Source organism: Antechinus flavipes, chromosome 2, assembly GCF_016432865.1.
Source record: "Antechinus flavipes isolate AdamAnt ecotype Samford, QLD, Australia chromosome 2, AdamAnt_v2, whole genome shotgun sequence".
In the NCBI taxonomy this organism is placed as follows: Eukaryota; Metazoa; Chordata; class Mammalia; order Dasyuromorphia; family Dasyuridae; genus Antechinus; species Antechinus flavipes.
The window spans coordinates 33292813-33318678 of NC_067399.1; the positions used below are offsets into that span (position 1 = coordinate 33292813).

Consider the following 25866-nt stretch of genomic DNA (forward strand, 5'->3'; position numbering starts at 1 on the left):
AGTCCTTCCTCCCCTTGCCAATCTGCTCCTTTCCTTCAAGCTAACATTGGACTTCAATTGCAGGTAGAAAAATGTTGATCTTGAAGTCACCCAAGAGCCCCAGTCTCCCCAATCCTTCCTCCAAAGTCTTCATCCCCAGTATCACTAATAGATCTAAAGCCTCATGAAATCAAAGAGGAAGAGGAGCCATGTGTACAAAGAGATTTATAGCAGCTTTTTGTATTGGCAAAGAATCGATTGGAAAATGGTGGAATAAAATGTGGTGCATGGATATGATAGAATGCTATTGGGCAATAAGAAATGATGAAGGGGATGGATTCAGAGAAACCCGAAGACTTGTATGAACTGATGCAAAGTGAAATAAGCAGAACCGGGAGAATGGGCCATTCTCCCAAAATTGTGAAGATAAACAAGTCTGAAGGTCTCTGAGCAATGCAAAGATTCACCATGATTCCCGGGATGGCGGAGGAAGCCTGCTGCCCAATTCCTAACAACGGTGGTGGACTCAGGGTGCAGGGTGTCACACAGCTTTTTAGACATGGTCAATGTGGGGAACTGGTTTGTTTGAACATGGTTTGTTATAAGAGTTTTATTTGTCTTTATTTCTTTTAAATTGGGCTCGGGGAAAGAAGGAGAGACAATTTGTTGTTGTTGAGTCAGTTCATTTCTTTGTATCTGATGCTTCATGACCCCTTTTGGAGGTTTCCTGGCAAAAATTCTGGAGTGGTTGATCATTTCTTTCTCTAGCTTATTTTACAGATCAGGAAACTGAGACAAACAGGGTGAAATGACTTGACTAGGGTCTCACATCAAGGGATACATACTTGTTAAATTAAAAATAAAATGGAAAAAAGGGGAATTTTGCACAGAGCTGATCCAATCTTCCCCAGCACTCCTGCCTAATAATGTTGCCTTTTAGAATGTATAAAGAATGGGGAGGGGGGGCGGAGGTTGGAGAGAAACGGGTTCAACATTGATGACAGTGAAAAACTGGCTTTCTCTTATTGGGCTGTTTTTTGGGATCTGAATGGATGCCTTATAATTTAAAAGGAAGTAATGGTCATAGGATCACTATTACTACCATTACTTCCACTACCACTACTACTGTTATTACCACTATTACTACCTCCACCACTACTACTATTACTACTATCACTATCACTATTACTACCTCCATAACCCTGGCTACTACAACTACTATTACTACCTCCACCATTACCACTACTAGTAGTACTACTACTATCACTATCACTATTACTACCTCCACCACTATTACTGGTACTATTACTACTACTATTACTATTAGTATCTCCACCACTATTAACTAGTACTATCACTATTACTACCTCCACTACCACTACTACTATATACCATTATTACTACCTCCACCACTATTATTAGTACTACTATCACTATCATTATTACTACCTCCATCATCCTGACTACTACAACTACTATTACTACCTCCACCATCATCACTACTAGTAGTACTACTACTATCACTATCACTATTACTACCTCCACCACTATTACTGGTACTATTACTACTACTATTACTATTAGTATCTCCACCACTATTAACTAGTACTATCACTATTACTACCTCCACTACCACTACTACTATATACCATTATTACTACCTCCACCACTATTATTAGTACTACTATCACTATCATTATTACTACCTCCATCATCCTGACTACTACAACTACTATTACTACCTCCACCATCATCACTACTAGTAGTACTACTACTATCACTATAACTACCTCTACCACTACTATTAGTACTATTACTACTACTATCACTATTACTACCTTCACCACTCCTAACTAGTCCTACTATCACTATTACTACCTCCACCACTACTACTATACCACTAGTACTACTACATCACTACTACTACAAGTACAAATCTGTATTATTAAATAAATTGCCAATTGATTTATAAAAGTCTCTAGTTCTATGCTCACAATAACCTTGGGGAGGGAGCTGCTATCACTAGTCCCCCTTTTAGAGATGAATAAACTGAGACCATGGTAAAGTAATTTGCCTGGAGTCAAACAGCTCGTGAGTGTCTGAGATTGGATTTGAATTTGGGTTTTCCTGGCTCCAGAGCAGCCCTCCATCCAGTGTGTCACTTCCTCGCTTCCTTGAAGCAGCCTGGCCGGATAAAGCTCAGAACCTTCCAGGCGGGAGACCTGGAATCAGCTTAGCCCCCACTTCATATGGGGGCCCTGTGCTGATGTGGAAAGGGCCCCTGGGTGACCCTGCTGGGCCATAGTTTTCCTCAGGGGATGGATCAGTTGTTGGAGCCTGAGACCCCTCGGGACTGTGGTTCGTGGTCAGGGCACAGCCTGGTACAAGCCCTCTGGGTCTCACCCAACCCCTTGGATTACCTCCGGGAGCCTGGCACCCTAGGGAGGCTGGGCGTCTGCCCCCGGCCCCGGCTCTGCCAGTGCAGGGAGGGTTTGCTTTGGGCTGCTGCCAGTACAAGCAATCCTGCCCTTGTATGGTTCCCCACCTAGGGCAAGGTGGGACGGCTGCCCAGCGGGCCGAGAGAGCTCCCAGGATGCCAGACGGCTCGGCGGAGCGGCCGGGTCAGCTCCCTCTGAGCCTCTGGGAAGCCTTTTGGCACATGAAGCCACCGAGGAACAAAGTGTACATAGCACACCTGGGTTTGAATCCCACGTCAGAAGTTTGCGATCACCTAAGGGCCGAGTGCCTCGGTTTCCTCATCTGTAAAGTGCGAGTCAAAACAGCACCTTCTTTACAGAATAGTCGTGAGGATAATATTTGTATTTGAGATATTTGTAAAGAGCTTTGTAAACTTTAAAGTGCTCTAGACATGTAAACTATACTTTTAATTATTTAACTATTATTCTATAATAGTTATAATAATAATATTGATATATAATATAATAATAATTATTATTATTCTATAAGCATTAGTGGGGAGTTGAGAGGGTCTCTGCCTAGTAGACCTGTGGCCAGAGTGCCAGGCCTGAGAAAGGCCTGAATTCAAATCCAGCCTCAGATACTCCCTAGCTGTGTGACCCTAGGCAGATCACTTAACCCCGATTTGCCTCAGTTTCCTCATTTGTAAAAGGGGGATAGTAATTGTACCTACCTCCCAAAATTGGAGTGAACATAATAAATGCGATTGTAAATTGTGAAGTTCTTAGCACATCGTAAATGTTTTATAAATATTAGCTATTGCTACTATCTGTAATAATATATCCATCAGTCAATCAACAAACATCTGTTAAAGTATTTTTATTATGGGCCGAGTACTATGGTAGATGCTGGGGATAATAAAGACAAAATATCAGAGCTAGAAGGGGCTTTGGGGATCCTCTCAACTGACTCAAAGACCTAAATTTAAATCCACTAATTTGTTAATTTTAAAATTTCTATTTATTTATTTTTAGGCTCTATGTTCTTAAGAACCCACTTCCGTTTTACAGATTAGGAAACTAAGGCATGGAGAATTTAAGTGACGTAGCTAGTAAAGAACGGGAGGAGGGAGGAGAAGTTGGGTGTCCCTGACCCCCACTTGGGGTTTTTCTGCTGTGGGAGCTGGTTTAGAAGGTGGGTGAGAAGGGGTAGGTAGACAAAGCAGTGGGACCAGAAGGAGAAATCAGACGTCTCGGGAAGCTGGGCAAGAAAGGGCAACACCTGAACAAGGAAGAGACAGCTGGGCAGCTTAATGATTAGAATGCTGGACCTGGAGTCAGCGACTTCCTTTACTCGAATCCTACTTCAGGCAGATCCTGGCTTACCTGCTCTGTGCCTCAGTCTCCCCATCTGTAAATGGGGATAGCAGCTACGTTTTTATAATGCTTTAAAGGTGGCCAAATGCTTTATGAATATTATTTCATTTAATTCTAGGGAGGAGGGGCTATTGTTATCCCCATTTTACAGATGAGGAAACTGAGGCACAAAGAAATTCAGTCATTTGCTACATGGCTAGTAAGTTTCTGAGACTAACAATTCATTCACTACACCAGCTAGCCACTCGTTATGAGAGCATGGTTATTAAGAGGATAAAAAAAGACATTTGGAAAGCCCTTTGCATCCTTAAAGTGTAATATAAACGCGCGCTTCCTCCGTTATTATTATTGCTGTGTGTGCACCAGTAATCTGCCAACGTTTCCCTTCTTCTGCCCTCAAAGAAAGGATGTACAACTTTGAGCTACACGTGCCCTGTAGTAAACCAGGAACCGAGAGACTGCATGGCAGGTAGAGGGCTAGCCCTGGTCTAAAAAGCTCAAGTTCTGCTGAGGACACGATTGTGGCCAAGCCTCTGTAAGGTCTTAATTCCCCTGACAACTCCCCAAAACTCTCATTTGCCGGCAGATTGACAATCTGCAGTGGAGGAGGGAATTCACACACTAGGAGGTCCCTTCCTGGGGAAATCACATTTTCAGACCAAAAAGCCAAAATTAAAAAAATAAATTTATATATATGTGTGTGTGTGTGTGTGTGCATATACATTTGTATACACACATATAAATATATATATATATGAGACAGAGAGACAGAGAGACAGAAAAAGACAGAGAGACAGAGAGACACAGAGACGGAGAGAGATAGAGAGAGAGAGACAGACAGAGAGAGACAGAGATAGAGAGAGACAGAAAGACAGAGAGACAGAGACAGAGAGAGAGACAGAGACACAGAGAGAGACAGAGAGAGACAGAGACAGAGAGACAGAGAAAGAAGGGAAGAGGGAGCTGAGTGAGGATTTTCTATATATGTATAGAGAGAAATATATACATACTATACATAGAGACATAGTTAAGTTGCTGAGGATTTTGCCACAGTAGAAGGGTCAGAGAAGATTTCAAAGGCATAATCAAGAAAAGGAGACTCCCCCAATGAGATTCTTTGTGATGACCCACGGTACTTCTCATAAACACGGCGTCTGATCTGATTCTTTGGGAAGGAGCACACTAGGACCCCTCCCCCAAAACAGCCTTCCTCGATGGAGTTGAAAACCCTGCATAAATTCCCCTATGGGTGTCACTGATGGCTTAAACTCTGGGGGACAGAGAGGGGGAAGGCCCGTTATCTCCTAAAGGTCCGGGTAAATCACCTGGGAAGGGGCTCGCTCCCACAGCTGGAATCAGTTGGTCAGATGAGCTGTCACTTCTAGTGTGGAGCAGATGTGAGAGGGGGAAGATGAAGTTCAGTTGGAATGGGGGGGAAATGGGAAGACTCTTTAGGTGGGAGTGGCCCAAAGGGATCTGGTCCTTGGGAGTGGAGCCCTCAGGGGACGGGTCTGGGATGCTCAGAGAGAGGAGCCCAAGCTTTCATGGCTGGCTGAGCCACATCTTGGCCAGAGGCCAGCCTTGCTTCTCAGTGTCTCCTCTCCTGACCTCTCAGCTTTATCCAATACGCTTCTATTCCCTCTCTGTCCATCGGGAAGACAAACCCAAGCTGAGTGAGGCCTTTCTAGTCCACAGCATTTCCAGAGGACTTCCAGAAGTGATTTCCCCCCAGTGATGGTCCTTGCCTCCTGACCTTCTGAGTGGACTCCTCATCCCCCGTCCATATCATATGGCTTATTTGGAAAGCAAGCCGCTGGGTCGGACTTTGGACAGCTCCCTTTCACCAGGGACCACTTTAACCTCCAGCCAGTGAGATGAAGGAACACATTTCAGGAAGGAAAAAGAAGAGCCACCTACCTGAACTTCCAGCACTTTCAGATGCACTTCTGGACATCTTGGGCTGGCCATGTTTGCTGCTGGTCCGCATGGTGGCTGAGGGAGGTGGGCCAGAGGGGACGGGGGCCCCATCCCCGCGGATAGTCGTGAGGTCTTGCATGCTGAAGCTCCGGAGCCTCTCAGATAAGGCACCTTGTCCCTGGATTCAATAGAGAAACAAGGAGGGAGCGGTCAGTAGTCTGAGCCAGGCAGTCTACTTGGGGGTCAGAGCTCCTGGGGATCAGGGCAGCACTCTGGAGAGATGCAGGTCTACAATGTTAGCGGGGATGAGATCTGGGCTCTCACTGCTGGGTCATGGTGGAGACCTTTAAATGGGAAGGGAATATAGCTTAAGGAGAACAACCAAGGAGATGACTGGAACTCTGAAGCAATTAAAAAATTTTAAATTAAAATAAAAAGAAGAGGTTCCCAAAGATGGAAGGAAGGGGAGAGCATAGATAGATAAAATAGATGGATAGACAGAGAGACAGACAGATAGGATAGATAGATAAGACAGATTGATAGGTACATAACTAGATAGATGGGTATGTAATTAGACAGACATAACTACATAGATAGGTACATAACTAGACAGATAATTAGATAGATAGATAGATAACTAGACAGACAGATAACTAGATAGACAGGTATATAACTAGACAGATAACTAGACAGGTATACAACTAAATAGATAACTAGATAGGTAGGTATATAACTAGATAGGCAGATAACTAGATAGATAGATAGATAACTAGACAGACAGATAACTAGATAGACAGGTATATAACTAGACAGATAACTAGACAGGTATACAACTAAATAGATAACTAGATAGGTAGGTATATAACTAGATAGGCAGATAACTAGATAGATAGATAGATAACTAGATAGATAGGTATATAACTAGACAGATCACTAGATATATAGATAACTAGACAGACAGATAACTAGACAGATAACTAGATAGGTAGACAGATAACTAGATAGATAGGTATATAACTAGACAGTCAGATAACTAGATAAATAGGTATATAACTAGACAGACAGATAACTAGACAGGTATATAACTAGATAGATAGATAATTAGACAGACAGATAACTAGATAGATAGATAACTAGACAGATAACTAGAAAGATAGGTATATAACTAGACAGACAGATAACTAGATAGATAGATAGATAACTAGACAGATAGGTATATAACTAGACAGGTATATAACTAGATAGACAGATAACTAGATAGATAGGCATATAACTAGAAGGACAGACAGAAATACTTGTTTCAGACCCTTAGCATTGAGTGGGATGTGGGGTCTCAGTTCTTACCAGAAAAAGAATTCCCACATGCCCCTCCCAACAAGTAATCATCCTGTCTTTGCTGGGCAACCTCCAATGAAGGAGACCGTGCTCACTTCTGGGGCAGCCTGTGACTTTAGACAGTTCTAGTTTTGATGAATTCTCCAAGAATGAAAAAGAACCAGGGGAAAAATGGACTTCTGAAGTCATCCAGAGAAGGAGAGATAAAATAGGCATAAAGTAAGAGAGAACTCTTACTTTGGAACTCAAAAAAAAGTTTGAATGAGTGTTTTTAATATGATTTTTAATCTTTATATATAACTGGGGAAAACTAAAAATAGGTGTAGAGACTGAACTCATGAACTCATTGTTATATGGAATTCCCAGTAGAGGAAATGCCCTCTACCTATACATTTCAATAAGCATTTATTAAGCACCTACTATATGCCAAGCTCTCTTCCAGCTTAGTCTTAGAAACTGCTTAGGGCAATGAGAGGTTGGGTGACTTTTCTGGGATGACCCAACTAGATGCATCAGAGATGGGACTTGAACCCAAGTCTTCCTGGATCAAATGAAATACTATTGATAAAGCAGTCAGCACAGTATTTGGCACACAGTAGGGACTTAATATGTTTGTTCCTTTCCCCTTTGAAGCTCTGCCCACTACACCCGGCTCTTCGGAAGGTTAAAGGACAAACAGACAGAATTAGTTCATTAAAATTAAAACAGATCAGATGAAAGAAAGGGGGCCTTCATTTACAGCACAAAAGAAACGAGAGAGAAAAACTAAACAAAATCCCAACTTAGATAAGGTACTCTGCCACTGTTCAGTCCTGTCTGATTCACCATAACCCCATTTGGGGTTTTCTAGGCAAAGATATTGGAGTAGTTGGCCATTTTGATATCTGGCTTACTTTTCAGATGAGGAAACTGAGGCAAACGGGGTTAAATGACTTGCCTGGGTTCACACAGCTGGATTATGAACTCAGATCTTCCAAGCCCAGCACTCAATCCTCTGCATCATCTAGCTCAGGAAAACCTGAGTTCAAATTCCACCTGATATGGGCTGTATGACCCTGGACAAGTCATGTAATTTCTCTCAGCCTCGATTTCCTGATCTGTATAAAGGGGATGGAATTGATAGCCTGGTGGGTTATTTTCATCCCTAAGTCTATGACTTTAAGATATCTCCTCTGAGATCTCAATCCTTTCCCCTTTCCCTCTCCCCTTTTTCCCTTTCCCCTCCCTCTCTCTCACACATACATATTATTTACCTGTTTGCCTATCTGTTTGTATCTGTCCCATCCATCTCTTCATCCATCTATATTATCTATCTAGCTAGTTAGCTAGCTAGCTGTCTGTCTATCTATCTATCTATCTGTCTGTCTATTTATCTGTCTGTCTGTCTGTCTCTCTGTCTATCTATCTGTCTGTCTGTCTATCCATCCATCCACCCACATTATCTGTGTTTCTAATTTTATCTAGTTATGTACCTATCTGTCACAGTCATCTATCTTGTCTGTCTACCCAGCTATTCTATTCTATCTATATCTATCTGCACATATATACTTACACATATACATGTGTATAACTATATACACACATGTATCTAGATCTATATATGATAGCTATAGTATCATCCACCTAAGTGGAACCTTAAGCCCCAGTGTCTGTTTGGCAGCTTCCTGCTCTCAGCCCTTCCCCAGCTCCCTAAGTCTGTGTGTCCTTCTCCCACATCCAACCTTCACGTAAGCCATCTCCCGAGCCTGGGAATGGACAGCCTCCATCAGCTCTCCAAACACGGATGCCTGCGGAGCTCTATCTGTACAAAGCCTCTTCCTTTTAGACCTAGCCAGGGGGCCACATCCCTTCTGGAAGCTTTCCTATTTTCCTTAGTTGAAAATAATTTCTCCTTCCTCACGTTTCTCCCGCTAGTTATCTAGAGCTCTCCTAAGAGCACAGAATCAGAGTGAGAAGTAACCTTCGAGGCTATCTTACACACAGTCCTCTCCATTCTACAGACGAGAAGCCAGGGCCATTCTGGGGAGCTGCAGATGGCTTCCAAGGTCTCCTGCAGCCCTCAGATGCTCTCCTCCATTTTATGCTGCAGCAGCTTCTCCGAAAATATGCCTTTGGTACCACTTTCCTTCCCAAAGGACACACGAGAGATGGTCGTCCATCTGTGTCTGCTCTGATGGTGTCAGAGTCTTTCCTGATAGAAAGAATCAGCTGCTCTCTCTAAGCCTCCACCTTTTCCTCTGGCAGCTCTGAACAAGAGGGCAACCAGGGATCTTGTCCTGGGCTTTGCTGACCTTTGCGAGACGCCAAGAGCATCTAATTCTCCTGGGAAGTGACCCAAGGGATCCCTGTCTTCGGCTGTCTCCTCTTCAGACTTTCTAAATTTGCTGATCTGGGGCCCATCTCCAGCCTTAGAGCCTCCTGGGTTTTTCTGGACTTTTAAGTAGCTAGCCCAAGATTTTTTGCATACTTGTTTGTTTAATTGGATTAGCTGTTATATCCCCCATGTTTGTCCCTTTTCATTTCCACTGTTGAAACTTTCATCATCTCTTCCTTGGGTTAGTGCGATAACCTCCCAGCAATCACCTCTTGCCTTCCCTCCAAACCTTAACTTCATCCTAAACATTGGTCAGACTGACGTTTTTGAAATGTTGCTTGCAGCATATCACTCTTTAGCTCCATAGTCTATTGTGGCTCCCTATTACCTCTTCGATGGAATCACTGACTTAAGGCCTAGTGAAATCCTGAGTCAACTAGCTGCCTCAAAGAGGCTCTCTTAATATAGTGCCTTCCCTCTGAGCTTATGGCTAGTTTATAGTTCAAATGAGAGGCAAAAAAAGCTTTACAAAGCACTTCCACTCGCTGAGTACTTCAGTACGGAGCCACCGGCATCGCTATTCCCCTGTTCTAGAGCAGTAGCCCAATTTGCCCAAGATCACACGGCTAATAAGTGGAAGAGCCAGAATTTTTATCACAATTCTGACTCTTTTTACTACCTTCCACCCCTCGGCAGTGAACCAGGACAGTCTCTTTGCGTTGTCGCTCAACGGTTTTCAGTCCAGTCTGACTCTGCGTGGCCCCTGTTGGGGTTTTCTTGACCAAGATATAGAGTAATTTCCCATTTCTTTCTTCAGCTCATTTTAAGTAAATGGAAGCAAACAGTAAGTGAGGCTACATTTGCACTCACACAGTTGAGTCTTCCTGACTCCAGCACTATGGCACCATCTTGCTGCCCAACAATCCCTCATCAGCACTAAAATTGCGACTTCTAGGAAGGATAGTGTAACAGATATAACATTCGATTTGGAGTCAGGAAGACCTGGATTCAAATTCTGCCTCAGATACTTCCTAGCTCTCCCAGCCTCAGTTTCCCCACCTGTTAAATGAGAATTATTGCATCGGTGTTCCTTAAGGTTCCTTCCAGGTCTAAATCTGTGACTTGAGGATTCTCTCTAAATTTACTCAGTGGCTACCACCCAGAACTAGGAATGGTGACCGATACAACTCATCGCTCAAAAAATGATGAAGGACCTCAGTGATGCGAGCTGCTGAAAACCAAACCGCCAGCACCACCCTATTTCCCACGGCAGATTCTTTTAAAATTGTTAGTATTTCCTTTCCGAATCCATCCGATCAGTGACCTAGGACATGCTCTATGTGGGGACCCAGCATGCTCCAAATCCATGCTGGAGAGAGACCAAATCCTGGATTATAAAAGAAACCAGGTTTCTAAAGATGAAGGGAAGAGTACTAAGAGTTTACCAGGCAGAGCCAAGGACCAAACGGAGTTCATTCATCAGGCATCAAATCCTTCTAGCGTTAATCAGGTGTTAGATGGCACTACATCAGGAGCTGGAGGGCTTTGAGGGGATGACCAGAAAGGATTTCCGCTTTCTGCTCCAAAAATTCTATTGACACACACACTCCCACATGGGTATCAGGACAAGAGAGATGCTTTGTCCCGATCGAAACCATGTGCGACGTGGACAGAGGCTGCTGCCTACGCTGGGTCAGTCTGGGGTTAGTCACACTTCTTTGTGAGGTTACCTGCCCTTCTCTGGGGTCCAAATATGAGACAAAATCAAAGAGCCGGGCAACCTGACAGAGGGGAAAAGAAACAGTCATTGACATTGTTCCCACGCAGTGGGACAGGAAGGGGCCACACGGACCTCGTGACAAACATTTAAGTGCTTATGAGCTCATGGCACTGTGGGAGATAAGACCCTTCCTTTAAGAAGCTCCTGGGCTAACTAATGCATTGTTGGTGGAGTTGCGAACCATTCTGGAGAGCAACACGGAACTGTGCCCAAAGCGCTGTCAAACTGTGATCCAGCAATATCTCCTCAGGGTCTGTATCCCAAAGAAATCATAAAAAAAGGAAAATTCATGTGCAAAAATGTTTAAAGAAGCCTTTTTATAGTGGCAAGAAACTGGAAATTGAGTAGATGCCCATCAGTTGGAGAATAGCTGAATAAGTTATAAGTTATAATATATGAATGTCATGGAATATTATTGTTCTGTAAAAAATGATCAGCAGGAGGATTTCAGAAAGGCCTGGAGAGACTGACAGGAACTGATGCTGAGTGAATATTGTACACAGCAAAAACAAGGCGATGATCAACTGTGATGGACTTGGTTCTTTTCAACAATGAGGTGATTCAGGGCAATTCCAAAAGATTTGTGATGGAGAGAGCCATCCACATCCAGAGAGATGAATGTGGATCAAAAGTAGTAATTTCCCCTTTTGTTGTTGTTGCTGTTGTTTGTTTGCTTGTGTTTTTTCCCTTTCTTGTGTTTTTTTCCCCATATGATTTGATTTTTCTTGCACAGCATGACAAATATGGAAATGTGTTTAGAAGAATTGTACATGTTTAACTATATTAGATTGCTTACTATCTTGGGGAGGGGCGAGGGGGGAAAGTAGGGAGAATAATTTGGAACACAAGGCTTTGCAAAGGTGAATATTGAAAACTAGCTTTGCATGTATTTGGAAAAATAAAATGCTATTTAAAAAAAAAAAGAAGCAGCTAGCTCCTAGTCTAGGAGAAGATACAGGCTATAACATGTGAACTAAAAAAACAAGGCAGTGGAAAGAACATGGGCTTTGGAGGCAAGAGGACCAAGATGAGAATCCCAGGTTTTCCACTTAAATCGATGGTGACTTTGGGAATATCATTTAGAATGGATCTCAGTTTCCTTATCTGGAAGATGAAGTCACAACTAAGGTTCCTTCTGATGCTATGATTCTATCACTAATTAATGCAATAAAGGTAAAAAGAGGAAAAGTTATCATGGGCAAGACTGGCTAGAAAGGTTTTTTGGGAGAAGATGCTCTATGAGTTCACTAGGATTTCGATAGACAAGGTGGAAAGGAACTTTGGGAAAGAGGGGGAGGATGGTACGAACAGAAGTGGAGAAAGATAAAGCATATTCCAGATGACTGGGAAAGAATTTATTTAGGGGAGAAACAGAAAGTTTGGGGTTTGATCATGAAGGGTCCTGAAGCTCAGGCTAAGGAGTTGAACTTTGGCTTATGGGTAATGGAGAGCTATTGAAAACTTTGGAGTAGGGGAGAAAGATGATCAAAATAGGACTTTAGGCAAGTTTCAGTAAGCAGGACAGATTGGAAGTGCTAGATCTTACAGGAAGAAAAAACAGAAGGTAGTTGCAATCTAGACATAAGGAAATATAAAGACCTGGACCCTTTGGTAGCAGGGGGCAGAGCAGATATTCAATATGTTATTGTTAGTATTTTTTATTATTTTATTTTGTATTTATTATGTTATTATTTTAAGACTGGGTTCCCCCAAATCTCCTAGGCTAGAATATAGTTGTAATTCACCAGCAGAACCCACTACTGATTGGCCCAGAACCTCTGACCCACTCCTTTTCTGACCTGGACCAGCCTGCCTTTCCTCATATAGCCCGGCAGCCCCCACCCCTCCTGATCTGGAGAGATCACCATATTGATGCCAGACAAAATGCAGACACCTGATCTGCTTGAATGGGCTGTAGCTCAGAACTCCTGAGCTCAAGAGATCCCCCAGCCACAGCCTCCCCACTAGCCAGGATTACTTGGTTCTACAGAGTTTAGTCAGGGGAAGTTTCTATTCAGCTGCATACTTACTACACACTACTCACTCAGCGAGTGTTAGAGATAGAGACACTGTTTAAATGCCTTTCTGCAGAAATAAGCTTTTTTTCAGCTTTCCTTTTTCTCCCTCCTCTTCCCCTCTTGGTGCTGATTCTTTTTCTTCTTTAGGACCCTTTGTCATTGTGTTCCACCTTTTTCATTTCTCCTCAAAGCTGCTCTCAGGAAAAGACTGGACAGAGTCATTTACATCTGACTTTCCGTTTCATTCCCTATGTTTCTCCTTCCTTGGGTACATCTGCCTTTTTCGCTATCTCCAGCCGTCATGTGAACAACTGTTCCCCACTGAGGGAAAATATTAGGCACCAGGGACAAGCCTAGGCAACGTGCGTGAGCAGGGACCCCGGTCCTCTGAAATCAGGGAAGTCAAGCCCACATCTGAGCAAGAATCCTCTCTGTACTGCTCCCACTAGGAGGAGGTTTAACCTCTGGTTTAAGACTTCCCTGAGAGGAAACTCACTTTGCGCTTCCCCTAGGCAGCCCAGCTAGTTGTGGGGAACTTTCTCCTACCATCGCTTCTAAATTTGCCTCTTTGTAAAGTTCTACCCATGGTTCTCCTGAGTCTAGCCTTCACACTCGGCCATGATGGTGAAGCTGTATCAGAGTGGGGAAGTTCAAGAGACCCAAGGACTCCAAGATGGCCACTGGATCCAAGAGTCCGTAAGAGGAAATGAGGTGTAAGGAGCCTGGAAGGGTGGGAGGGGACTGAGTTAGGAAGGGCTTTGAGTGCCGGAGGATTCTGTATTTGCTCCTGGAGACAATAGGGAGTCACTGGAGTTTATTGAATAAAGCGGTGACATGATGGAATTCAAGTTTTTGGAAAACAGCATCTCAGTAGCTGAATGAAGGCTGGATTGGAGTGGGAAAAACTTGATTTGGGCGGACCCCTCCTTCCCCTAAGCAGGCTATTACAATAGTCTAAGAGTGGAACCTGTATCAGGAGGTTTCGGTGCTAGAGAAAGAAGGGGAAGAATTTGGGGGATGTTGGTAGATCTTGGCAACAGCTCGGATATGGGGGTTGAGAGAGAGCACAGGGTGAGTCCTTAATAAATGCTTATTAAGCTGAATTACAGAGGGAGGGAGGTCAGTGCAGACGATGGACCGTAAGGTCTGAAGGCAAAGTCACCAGCGGGGACATGGTAGTTCCTGAGGATGACGTCAGGGTACGGAGCAGAGGGGAAAACAGGAACTCATTGGGGATAGCAACGTGGCTTGGAAAGCAACAGCCCAGCTCAGTGCAGAAGAAAATAGCCCATTTTACCATTTCAGATTTCCAAAAGGAAACTGGGTCAGCTCCAGTCATTTCTGGTTGTTCAATGCTGTTGAAATGGCACTAGGAAGTGTCTGGGCCAATTAGAAGTTACAGAAAGGAAGAGGGCAATGATGATCATAACAACAATCCATATCTATAGAGCTCTGTGAGATTTACAAAGCAGCTTCCTGGAAAAACTCCACGAAGTCTATAGTTTAAATATTATTGTTTCTGCTTTACAGATAAGGAAACTGAACATAAATTTTGTGACTGGTCCAAGACAATACAGTCTGGAAGAGTTCCAATGCAGGAGACTGCAGTCCGGGTCTCCCAAGTCTAGCAAGATTGTCCAGTTCAGAAAACAATTGTTAGGTCTCAAGGAAAAAAGGCGACAGTGTGGAAATGTGGGCGCGATGGATCCAGTATCTGGTACCACTGACCTTTAAGCTCTGCTCCTATCCCGACTGAGGGTCTGGTAGCCCCTGAAGGAAGAGATTGGGACCTTGACCTCCAACCTTTGGGGGATTGGTTTTTTATCACTCACTATCCTGACAATGGGCTGCTCTTTCAATGGCTTTTGACGTTTAATCAGATATTCCAGACTCCAGTAAATCGCCTCCCTGGGCCAGCCTAGTGACCTAACCTATAGGAGAGTCTGCTGGGACCTCGATCTCGGAATAAGAACGTCCCTCGCTCCCCTAAGCATCTCACTCAATGTTTGTTATGCCCACGTGTATCCTCGCTGCTACAACACATCTTCCAGATAATTTCCTGATCACTCAAGGGAGTGGGTGGAAGAAGCCAGTGGAGGACTCTCCTGAAGGGATTAGCCTGCAATTATCATGAGTTTGTGCTTGTTTACAACCTAACTCCAGGATCATTGTTTGCCCATCTCCTTTCTTCTTCCCCTGGGCAGTAAGGCCGTGTGCCCAGGGGACGCAGACTGGACTTGGGTAACAGTCCCTGAACTGCAATATTACAAGGGAAGGTACCATGGCAGAGTCGGGGGGTCCTGAGGTCTAAAAGACCCAGACTGACTGCCTGATGATGACACTTCCAATGAAATGACTTCAATCCTTACCTAGACTTAAGCCCTGAATGGGTGCTGCCTCAGAGAAATTGAGCCCTGTTAAAGACCTCCATTTAAAAGGGCCAGATGGCTCTGGAGGGCAGAGGGAGGCAGGCGACCTTGCACAGTCCTCCCTGACTTAAATCCAATTCATGGTATCACCTCTCTGACCTCGTGGTCGTTTTTGAGGATGAAGGACTAATAACAGCCACATTAAGACCCTGGCTGAGTTCCTAAAAGCCCTCTGGAACTCTCACTTGGCCCAGGTTCATACTTACAGCTGTGTGACTTTGGGCAAGATAAATTCACCCCTAAGAGTCTGGTTTTAACTGTAAATGAGGAATAATAGCAGCATCTTGTCTACATGGGGTTGTAAAAAGTAAATGAGAAAAAGCAGGGCTTTGCAAACCTAAAAGTACTATTTAAAGCCCTAAAATAGAGTAGGGGAAGGTGCAGCCACCCCTTAAAATAGTCTCCCAGAGCCATGGTGTGTAACTAGGTCAGTCCTTCCCAGAGGGCTTTCTCTGCCAAATGGCCACATAGGGGCTCCCTGAATGTCAACCATGGACAGAGACAACAAGATTTAGAGAGCAAAAAACTGAGGAGAAATCAGAGCACCAGGGACTGCCCCGCTTTCCTATTTGTATTCCCAGCAGTCAGCGCACTACATTTTTGTTGCTGATCAATTATGTCTGACTCTTTGTGACCCCATTGGGGGTTTTCATGGCAAAGATACCGGAATGGTTTGTCATTTCCTTCTCCAGCACATTTTACAGATGAGAAAACTGGGGCAAACAGGGTGAAGTGACTTGCCCAGAGTCACACAGCTAGTGAATGTCCGAGCTTGAATTTGAACTTCCGAGTCCAGGCTGCTACCCAGCAGCACACTATATAATAAATGCTTAGTAATTCCTCCCCATCCCCATTTATTCACACACTTCTATGTAGTCTGTAAGAACCATGTTAGTTCTAACTTTTTAGACTTTAAGACTTAGCTCAAATGTCACTTCAGGAAGCCCTGCCAGGTTCTCCAGCTGCTTAGCGACTTTTCTCTGAGATTAATTTCCCTCTGCTCTACAATATACCTATTAATACATTTTCCCCAATAGAAAGTAAGCTTCTCGAGGTCAGAGACTATCTTTCTTTTTCTTTTAGCAACTACCTGGTAACAGCACTTAATTTAATCCTTCTCTTCCTTTCCTTTATCCTTCCCTTCCTTGCTTCCAAAGCAGGCCATTTGCTTTAACCGAATTGAACTGAAAATGGACTTTCTCTGAGGACTTTGCCCAAGGAGAAGAACTTTCTATTTCTAGAGCTGGGAGGATTTTCAGAAGCCATCTACTTTAGCCCTCTCCTTTTACAGATAAGGAGGAAATCCCAGGAGAGAGATTAAATAATGCACCCGATAGCACAGAGGGATTAAGTCAGAGAGTTTGGGATTTGAACCTCAGGACTCCGCTTCCAAATCCAGCATTTTTGTCTACTATTTTAAGTTGTCTCAGGATGTAAACATCTACCCACATTCCATCCTTGTTTTCGGGTCATAGGTCAACAGCCTAAAAGAATAACTGAGGTCAGCTTTACTACTTAGATTTTCCAAAACAAGTGATTTGGACTGGTTTTTTCAGACCTCCTACACCTTTAGGCTTCTCTGAGGTCCGCTAGTTGGGGTCCATCCTCCCCTTAACTGGTATTATAGAGCTAGCAGAGGGCATTCTGGGTCATAGGGCCAATGCGGTCTCCAAGAGCTGAATGAAGATCATAAGAATTCAGAGAACTAACAACTGAGCTAGAAACTCAGCTGTGAGTTCCCGGTCCTGATTCTGCTCTCATGGTAGCTTTTGTTCATTGAGTCATCTGCAAAATAGATCTGAAAAAAGGGACTTTCCATATTTAGTTACTATGAGGAGATTGACACAGGAAGCATCTTGCAAACAGCCAAACAGAACTATTTAAAGGGTTGTGATGAAACTACGTTCTAGCTCTTTAAAATCCTGCTTAAATCTGTTTAAATAAACTACTCAAAGTCACATGGGGGGATAAACTACAGTTTTTGTAACTTCAAGCTATTTTGGAAGGCAGTCTGTAACCAAAAGCAGTTTGTACTTAAACTCCGTGGTTAGAGCACAGGTTGCTATGGTAACATTAGAATAGAATGTTCATTTCACTTCCACATGGTACCCTAAGAGTTGGGCATGAGGGAAACAGAAACTTGGAACACATTATTAATATGAGCTGAACAGTTCGGTGATTGGAGAAAAGACAATCAAGGGCGTACACGCTAATGGCGCCCATATGGCTGCGTGACCAATTTTTTATTTAAATGCTACCATGTGGCTGGGGTGGGGAATTGGAAAGAGGGAACTATTTTTCTTCTTCCTCCCTGTGCTGGAGGTGGGGACTGGGGGAAGGCACAGGGAGTGAACCACAGTTCACAGTTATTAATGATAACTAATATTTATACAGCTATTATTATGTGCTAAAGGCTTTATAAACATTAACTCATCAGATCTTTAAACAGTCCTGGGAAATAGGTGCTATTACTACCCACTTCGTTATACAGAAAAGAAAATCAGGGCCGGCAAGGATCAAGTAACTTGCCCTGTCTCACACAGCTGGTCAGTTTTTGACTGAGGTTTTCCTGACTCCAGAGCTGTCCCTATCCGCTATTTCAGCCAATTGACTCTAAAACAGATAGAAAAAGATCTTCTATCCTTTGATTGGTTGTGAGCCGGTAGTTTGGTCCCATCTAAGAAAGAAGAGAGAGGAGGGATTTTGAGCATAAACTGGTCTGAAACTTTAAAATATCAGATACATGAATATGTTCTAAGGGAATTATTTGATTCAAAATATAAGGATTTACTGTGAATAATTATGTTAATATAAACCAAAAAAAATTCAAATGAAGTAGGAAGTTGCACATTTAGTCTTTGTAATGACCAGTTGTGATCCTGGAGAAGAGGTGAGAAAAGTGATCACCTCCCCACACACCCGCCTTTGGTTGGAGAGCTGGGAGATTGTGATATGGAATATGGCACCATCCAGGCGCCATTACACTGTTGGTTTTACCTGCTTTCCTCTGTTACAAGGAAGATTTGGAGGGTAGGGAGAAGAAAGTAAATATAAGGAAATGCCTGAATCTGGCAATGTCTGCTAAAACAAAAGGCATCAATAAAACTTTAAATAACATTTTCCATGAGATTAAAAAAAAGTGTGCTCGAGTCTGGGATTGAAATAAGAATGACTGTTTGTAGTTAAAGGAAAAGTGAAAAAGAAATTTAATGTTAAATAGATGGTAACTTTTTTTTTTTTTTGCTGAGGCAATTGGGGTAAAGTGACTTGCCCAGGGTCACACAGCCAGGCAGTGTTAAGTGTCTGAGGTCAGATTTAAACTCAGATTCTCCTGACTTCAGGGCTGCCCCAGATGATAATTTTCAATAATTTGGCCTTTAGAACTATTGGCTTCCTTCTTTGATGTTTTTGTTTGGTTACATGCAGAATTACACTTTCTATTTTTTTCCTTTTTTAAAAATTGTAGCTTTTTATTTTCAAAATATATACATGGATAATTTTTGACATTCACTCCTACAAAACCCTGTGTTCTAATTTTTCCTCCCTTCCCTCCTAGTTGGCAAGTGATCCAATATATGTTAAATATTACATTTTCTATTTTTAAAGACACAATTAAGAGGAAAAATGTGTTATTCTCCCTTTGTATTAGGCATGACTAGTTGACTTAGTAATGATTTATCCTAACTGTAGCCAACATACATGAGAAAAAATAAATGGACTATTATAAACAAGCAAATAATTAAATCGAAAGAAGAAAAAGAAAAGAAGAAAAAAGAAAGGAAGAAAGGCAAGGAAAAAGGAAGGAAGGCAAGGAAAAAGGAAAGAAAAGAAGGAAGGAAGGGAGAAAGGAAAGAAAGAAAGAAGGAAGAATGGAAGGAAAGGAAGAAAAGAAAGGAATAAGTGCCAACTAGATGTACATAAATGAAGTAATAAAAATAAATGCTAAAAGATCAGAAAAATTGTACAAGAATGTGAACTTTAGTATGAAATATGAGTATCAAATAAGGTAAGTTTTCAGACACAGCTCATAGAATGGATCTTAGTTAATAGGTGTACTTTGCATGAAACCACAAAGGGTCCATAGGATGGGGTAGTGTTTATGCCTTTAATTTCTTTCTTTCCCTTTCTTATTGCTATTACTAGTATTTCCAGAATGAAGTCAAATAAATTTATTGGGAAATTTTCTAGCATGAAATGACAAAGACAGAAAGAGTTGATGAAGTAGGACATCAGAATTATCAGGGAAGAAGAAAAATAGTTTAACGCGTAATTTGAAGGAGACAATGTTTTATTCTTTTTTTTATTTATCAAACATCATTTATTGACCATCTGTTGGGTGCAGAGCATTAGAACAAGAGGAAGGAGAGACATTATCTCTGTTCTCAAGATTACAAAAGAACTAGATCAATTAAATTCATTAAACATTTATTAGGAAGGAATATGGGTAAGATAATGTGATAGGAGTTGTCAGAAATGTAAACAGACCTGAGCTCTTAATTGGTGACCACTAAAACTTGGTTCTTTCCATATGTGGAATTATGGAGTACAAGATGAAAAAGAGTTGCTTGTTTACCTTCCTCAGGTGGAGATAGCAGAGCTGATGCAAAAGAGGAAAGTCCATCATGTATCTGGGAAGGCTGGAGATAGGCTAAAGACGGCTAAAATCTTAGATCAGGACTGGGTAGGGGTATAGTCTTAAAACCCACCATAATGAAGAACATCTTTCTTCCAAGTGACAAGAAGCTCTGGGCCCTGTGCTATTTCACACGTATCTCAATGACTTGGAGGAAGGTGTAGATGACATCTTATCAGATGTATCAATGACACTGTTAGAATGGAAAGCTAAGGTACTAGACAACAGAGTCAGTATTCAAAAAGCCTAACAAACTAGGACATTGACTCCAATCCAAAAAAGATGGTATTTACCACCATCCAATTTCAAGTTTTATGTATAGGTTCAAAATAAAAAGGATTCCATTGGTTCAGGCTGGTAGGAACATAGTTTCATAGCAATTTATTTGGAAGAGATCTAGAGGTTCTGGTAGACCACCAGTTCAATATGAGTCATCCACATGAAGTGGCAGCCCGAAGAAAAGGCTAATGTAATCTGAGACTGTATTTAGCTTCTGGGATCAAGAAGGACATAGTCCTACAATATTTTGTGCTGGTTCAACTCCATCAGGATTTTGTTTAATTTTGGTCACTATGGTTCTGAATAACAGGAATACTTAGGAGAACATCCAGAAGAAGGCAACCGGAATAAGAACATTTGTGCTGCCATATGAGATTTAGTCAAAAGAAACAAAGGATGTTTAACCCGAAAAAGATAAGACTCAGAGGGGAACCGATCTGATTCTTTGTTCATGCATCTGAATGTCTGCCACATGAAAAACAGATACCTTTGTCTTCCTTGGTCCCAGAGAGCTGAATTAAGAGCCATAAGGGGAAGTGATAGGGAGGCCAGATTAGATTTATGTCAAGAATAATGTCCTAACAATGAGCAATAGTAAATCATGCTTTTCAATAAAAGCAGAAGGAGCTGCTTTGGAAGCCAGTGGGTTTCCTCTCACTGGAGATTCCAAGAGAAGTTCACATGATCTCATGTGGGAGATAGTGGACTGAGGTTTCCCATTTAGAAATGGGTTGGACTGGATGATCACCAAGACCTCTTCCAGTTCCGAGATGCCATGAAAGCAATATGGAGTCACCTAGTCGTTGATTGAAATCAGAACTAAGAAGAAAAAAGTAAGCTAAAACCTTGGTAGAATCTTTCTCAAGCCCAGTGATTTATCTTTTACAGGAGACCCATGAGAACAGTTTAAAATGGAAATAAGAGACTCTATTCCTTTGAGAGCAAGGAAAAATTCAACTGGATCCAGTGAGCAGAAGGGAGGCAGACTCAACAGCAAAAAATGGCGACAGATATTGCATTCCCTTCCTACTCACCTATAGGTTTTGTATTGTTTCCCCCAGAATGTGCCCAAAGACTTGAAAATGAAGGATATAGGAGGTAATGAAAGGCATAAAGACAGAGAGATCAAGTCCATAGGAAGGCATATTCTACTCTCACTGTCAAGGAAATGGGTCCAAACCCCAATGAAGATATCATCGTCAAACATAATCTAAGAATAATTATTGGAAGATGAAGGGTGGGAATTCCTTTTGAAATCTTTTCCCTTCTTTACTTTCCCTTCAAACTCAGTTCAAGGCAACAGGTATTCAAAAGGCTCCTACTGTGTTGCTAGCTCCATTCTCTCATTCAGAGTGGGAAAATAATGGTATTTTGTCAGATGTATCTACAGCCAAGTTGAGAATGGATGATGTAGGTGAAAGGGGGTAAGGAGGAGTGTTGAGTTTTGAAAACAGATCAAGATGCTAAGTCTGCACAATTTCCTCAGCAGTTTCTGGGGCTGTTCTGGTACTATCAAAAACTACTGACTGAAAATCTGTTATATGGGATTATCCTCTCTGGGAGAGGAAGGAGACAGGAGGAGGAGAAAATTCCAGGTGATAAAAAACCAAAAGATATCAATGAAAGTTTATTTTTTAAAATATTGGTTGAAAAGCCATGAGAGGGAGTAGACTTTATTTTTAGTGCACCAGGACAGGGAAGCAGTTGATATCCCAAAGATTCAGGTATATATAACCACAAATCTAACTAACTCTTAACCCCTGGCAGGAGAGGAGGCAGCTAGCAGAAAGCATGGAACCTCTAGGAGAGGTTCCAAAGGGTGCCGTATGGCATGAAGCTGGAAAGTGGAAGGTCTCCTGAAGGGAGAAAGAATATCCCTGATCTCAGCTCCATGAGACAAAGTCCCAGTCACCCAACTCTAGTTTCTACTTTCTTCCACATTTACATTCCTAGGGCATTAAACTGGGCAGGAAGGTTCCTTGTTTTGGAAGAAAGGCACATAGCCAGTCCTACATTGGTTCCATCACTAGCCTAAAGACTATGGGGTTGGCTTTGTGCCCTGAGAAACATGCAAAGGCTACATATGTGGTGACATTAGTCTCTTAGTTTGGGTGGGTGGGTCTAATTATATCCCTCCATTTAATTCTCAGCCAGCAGCTGCAGTCATTGCCATGTGGACTGACTCAGTCCGTGTGTGTGTGTGTGTGTGTGTGTGTGTGTGTGCGTGCTTTCCCTCCATCTGACATCAGAAAAAAAGAAAAAAAAACAAAAAAGAAACTTAAAAAGAGAATATTGTTTTGAGAAGAGATGGATATTTTTTTTCTCTTCAAAGGCCTATTTGGGAAAAGTGCAGAAAATTTTGTAATCTCCACCTGAATCCAGCAGAAAGCTTCTACCACTACATTGGTTGGACTTGACAGAAATTAACATCAAACTATGTCAGAATTCGTTGTGTCTGACCCTTGGGGAGCTTCCGCCATGTTTTGTTCGAATGATGGAGTTTTTTCTTAGAGTGTGACATTCCTTTTAGACTGTGGCTTGGATTGGAGAGAAGCCTGGGTCTAAAAATAGGCGAGGGCTGGAGGGTTTCTCCCGTTAAAGGATCATCCCCCAGGGGGTGAGAGAGCTGTCCCTTGGAGTCTCTCTGAGGGACCGGTGGCGGCTCATTAGGCGCTGTGGTTGGCCAAGGTTCTACCAAGCCCATCCGGGGGCTCAAGTTTGAAGCAGACCTGGAAAAGGATGACCCCTGCAAAAGTTACTTTCAGAATAAGCGTGAACAAACCCAGATAAGAAAGGAGTAGCCCAGGGAACCCAGCGATCTTTGAATAAATATGTAACTAAATTCTGGCAGGGTTCAGATCTGTGATTTCCCTAGTGAGGAAAACTCTCCACAGATACTGGTTAGCAACTCATCTGTAAGGTAATGATCAGAGAACTAGTTGCCTGAGAGATTTTATGACTTTTGCAGCTGCTGTGAGTCAGAGGCAGGACTTGAGAGCAGATCTTCTTGGACCCCAAATATAGTTCTTTTCCCACTACACCATACTGCCACTCTTGCAAAAATGAAAATTAAAAGATGAAACTGAAAAAAAGATTCAAGTAAAAATTAGAAGAGAATAGCAATTTTTAAAAATCATATAAAGTGGGCAGAGAAAGAGGGAAAGGAAGGTCAGTGGAATGGGGCTGATTTTCTGGATATTTATTTGAGAAGGTTGGGCTCATGGATTTAGAATTTTAACATTCTAAGTTCTAATCTCCATCTGTTTCACCTCTGGTTGTTGTTGCTATTCAGTCATTTTTTCAGTCATGTCTGACTCTTCATGACCCTCTATTTGGGGTTTTCTTGGCAGTGATACTAGAGTGGTTTCCTTTTTTAGGTCATTTTACAGAGGAAGAAACTGAGGCAGTTATGTGACTTGTTCAGGGTCACACATCTAGAAAGTATCTAAGGCTGAATTTGAGTTTAGTACGATGAATCTTTCTGATTGAAGTCCACGTGCTTTAACCACTGTATCCTCTACTTGTCCTTCACCCCTGGTAAAGCGTTACAAACCTAGGATCCAGGAAAGTCCCCAATTAGAAGGCTCTCTAGATGGGTTCCCACTGCTGCTGTTCTTAACAATGTATCCTACCACTATCTGCAAGGGGCTTCTTCTCTAAGGACTCCAGAATTCCTACCATTTTCCTCTTCATTCTTCCTAAGGAAGTTCTTTTCCCTATCCCAGCCCACGTGATCAGCCATTTTGAAGTACATGATTATTAGATGATTGAGGCAACTGAGGAGCGTGGAAAGAAAACTATGGAATAATGGGATCTGGATTCAAATCTTCCCATTTCCCTTTTGAGATAATTTGTCTGATTTCTAGTGCCAGACCCAGGGTGAGGCAGGGTGGGGCACTGTCTCAGTCCCACAACTCCCTTAACTAAATTCCTGAAGAAGCCAAGTCTTTTCTGTATTTAATCCCTGGCCTTGACACTACAGCTATTCTCCCTATAGCCCTCCATTCAATATTGGAACTTGGGCTGTGATCATGGAATCATAAATCAACTTAGGGCTAACAGGGACCTTAGAGGCCATTTAGTCCAATTTCTGGTTTTTGCAAAAGTGGTGAACTGGCTTATCGAACATTGCAAAGGCCTATACATCACAGGAAGAATTTGAAGGTCCCCTGATTTCAGAGCCAAGAGTTATTCTGCCATATCTACTTCATGCAGCCATGTTTTCTCTCAGAAATCCCCTGAGCAAGCCGCTTTCTCCCACTCACTGACTAGATCTCACTCATGCCTTCTGAGCTGAGTGGGCTCTCGAAATTCCTTTATCCCTCTATCTCAGGCTCCGAAATAGGAATCCAGTCTTCTCCAAGAAACTTCAGAGTTCTGCCTTTTTAATACTACCATGCCTTCCCTTTCTAGAACATTCTCCTTTGTCCATTTCAAGCTGACAACTCAATTCAATTCAACTGAATTCAACTCCACTCAATTCAGTTCAATTCAATTAAATTCAACTCAACTCAGAGCAATTGAAATCAACTCAACTCAATTCAATTCAACAGAACTTAATTCAATTCCGTTCAGTTCAACTCAATTCAATTCAACTCAATCAATTGAATAAAAACTCAATTTAACTCAACTTAATTCAGTTCATCTCAATTCAACTCAATTCAGTTCAACTCAACTCAGTTCAATTCAATTCAGTTCAACTCTGTTGAATTCAACTCAACTCAACTCTGTTGAACCCAACTCAACTCAACTCAGTTGAACTCAACTCAATTCAGTTGAACTCAACTCAATTCCATTCTTTAAGAATGCCAACAAAGCCCATTATGGCTGAGCACTTTATTCTAGTCACTGTGGGTACAATGATGAAATGGAGTCAAACTGTCCTAGTTACCGAGTTTACATTCTCTCTGGCCCTCAAAATCAGCATCCAAATTCTTAATGACTGAAATTAGCCAGGCTGAGAAAATCCTCAAACCTTCATACAAACATCAGGAGTGGGGAAAGGAAGTGGAATGGAAACGATGCATGAATTGTCCCCTGTGGAATGACGTGGAGTCAGAGGACCTGTGTTTGCATCCCATCTCTGCCAGTCCTTATCCATGTGACCCTGAGCAAGTTATTTAGTTCTCTCAGCCTCAGTTTCCTGATTTGTAAATGAGATGACTGGATTAGATGACTTTTAAGATTCATTTCAGCTCTAAATCTATGACCCTATGATTGAAAAAATATTTTAATTTGCTGCATAGAGGGTAAAAAAAAAAAAGCAAAATAAAAATAATGAGAGCAAGGGAAGTAAAAGAACCAAGGAGGCACATGAAATAGTGGGTAGACTTGGAAGATCTGTGTTCAGATCCTGCCTCAGACCCTTCCTAGCTGTGTGATCCTGGG

General features: G+C 42.3%; 1 protein-coding gene across 2 annotated transcripts in view; it reads right to left on the bottom strand.

The window, feature by feature from the left end:
• REEP1 (receptor accessory protein 1) overlaps nucleotides 1-25866 on the bottom strand; it is a 130265-nt gene that overhangs the window by 19084 nt on the left and 85315 nt on the right. The window contains exons 6-7 of one of the 2 annotated variants that reach the window (XM_051974389.1): nucleotides 11070-11120; nucleotides 5691-5868 (exon numbers count right to left, since the gene is read on the bottom strand). In XM_051974389.1, the coding sequence (XP_051830349.1) occupies nucleotides 5691-5868; nucleotides 11070-11120 (229 nt within the window). The remainder of the gene's footprint in view (nucleotides 1-5690; nucleotides 5869-11069; nucleotides 11121-25866) is intronic. The other variant, XM_051974390.1, reaches the window with a different exon arrangement.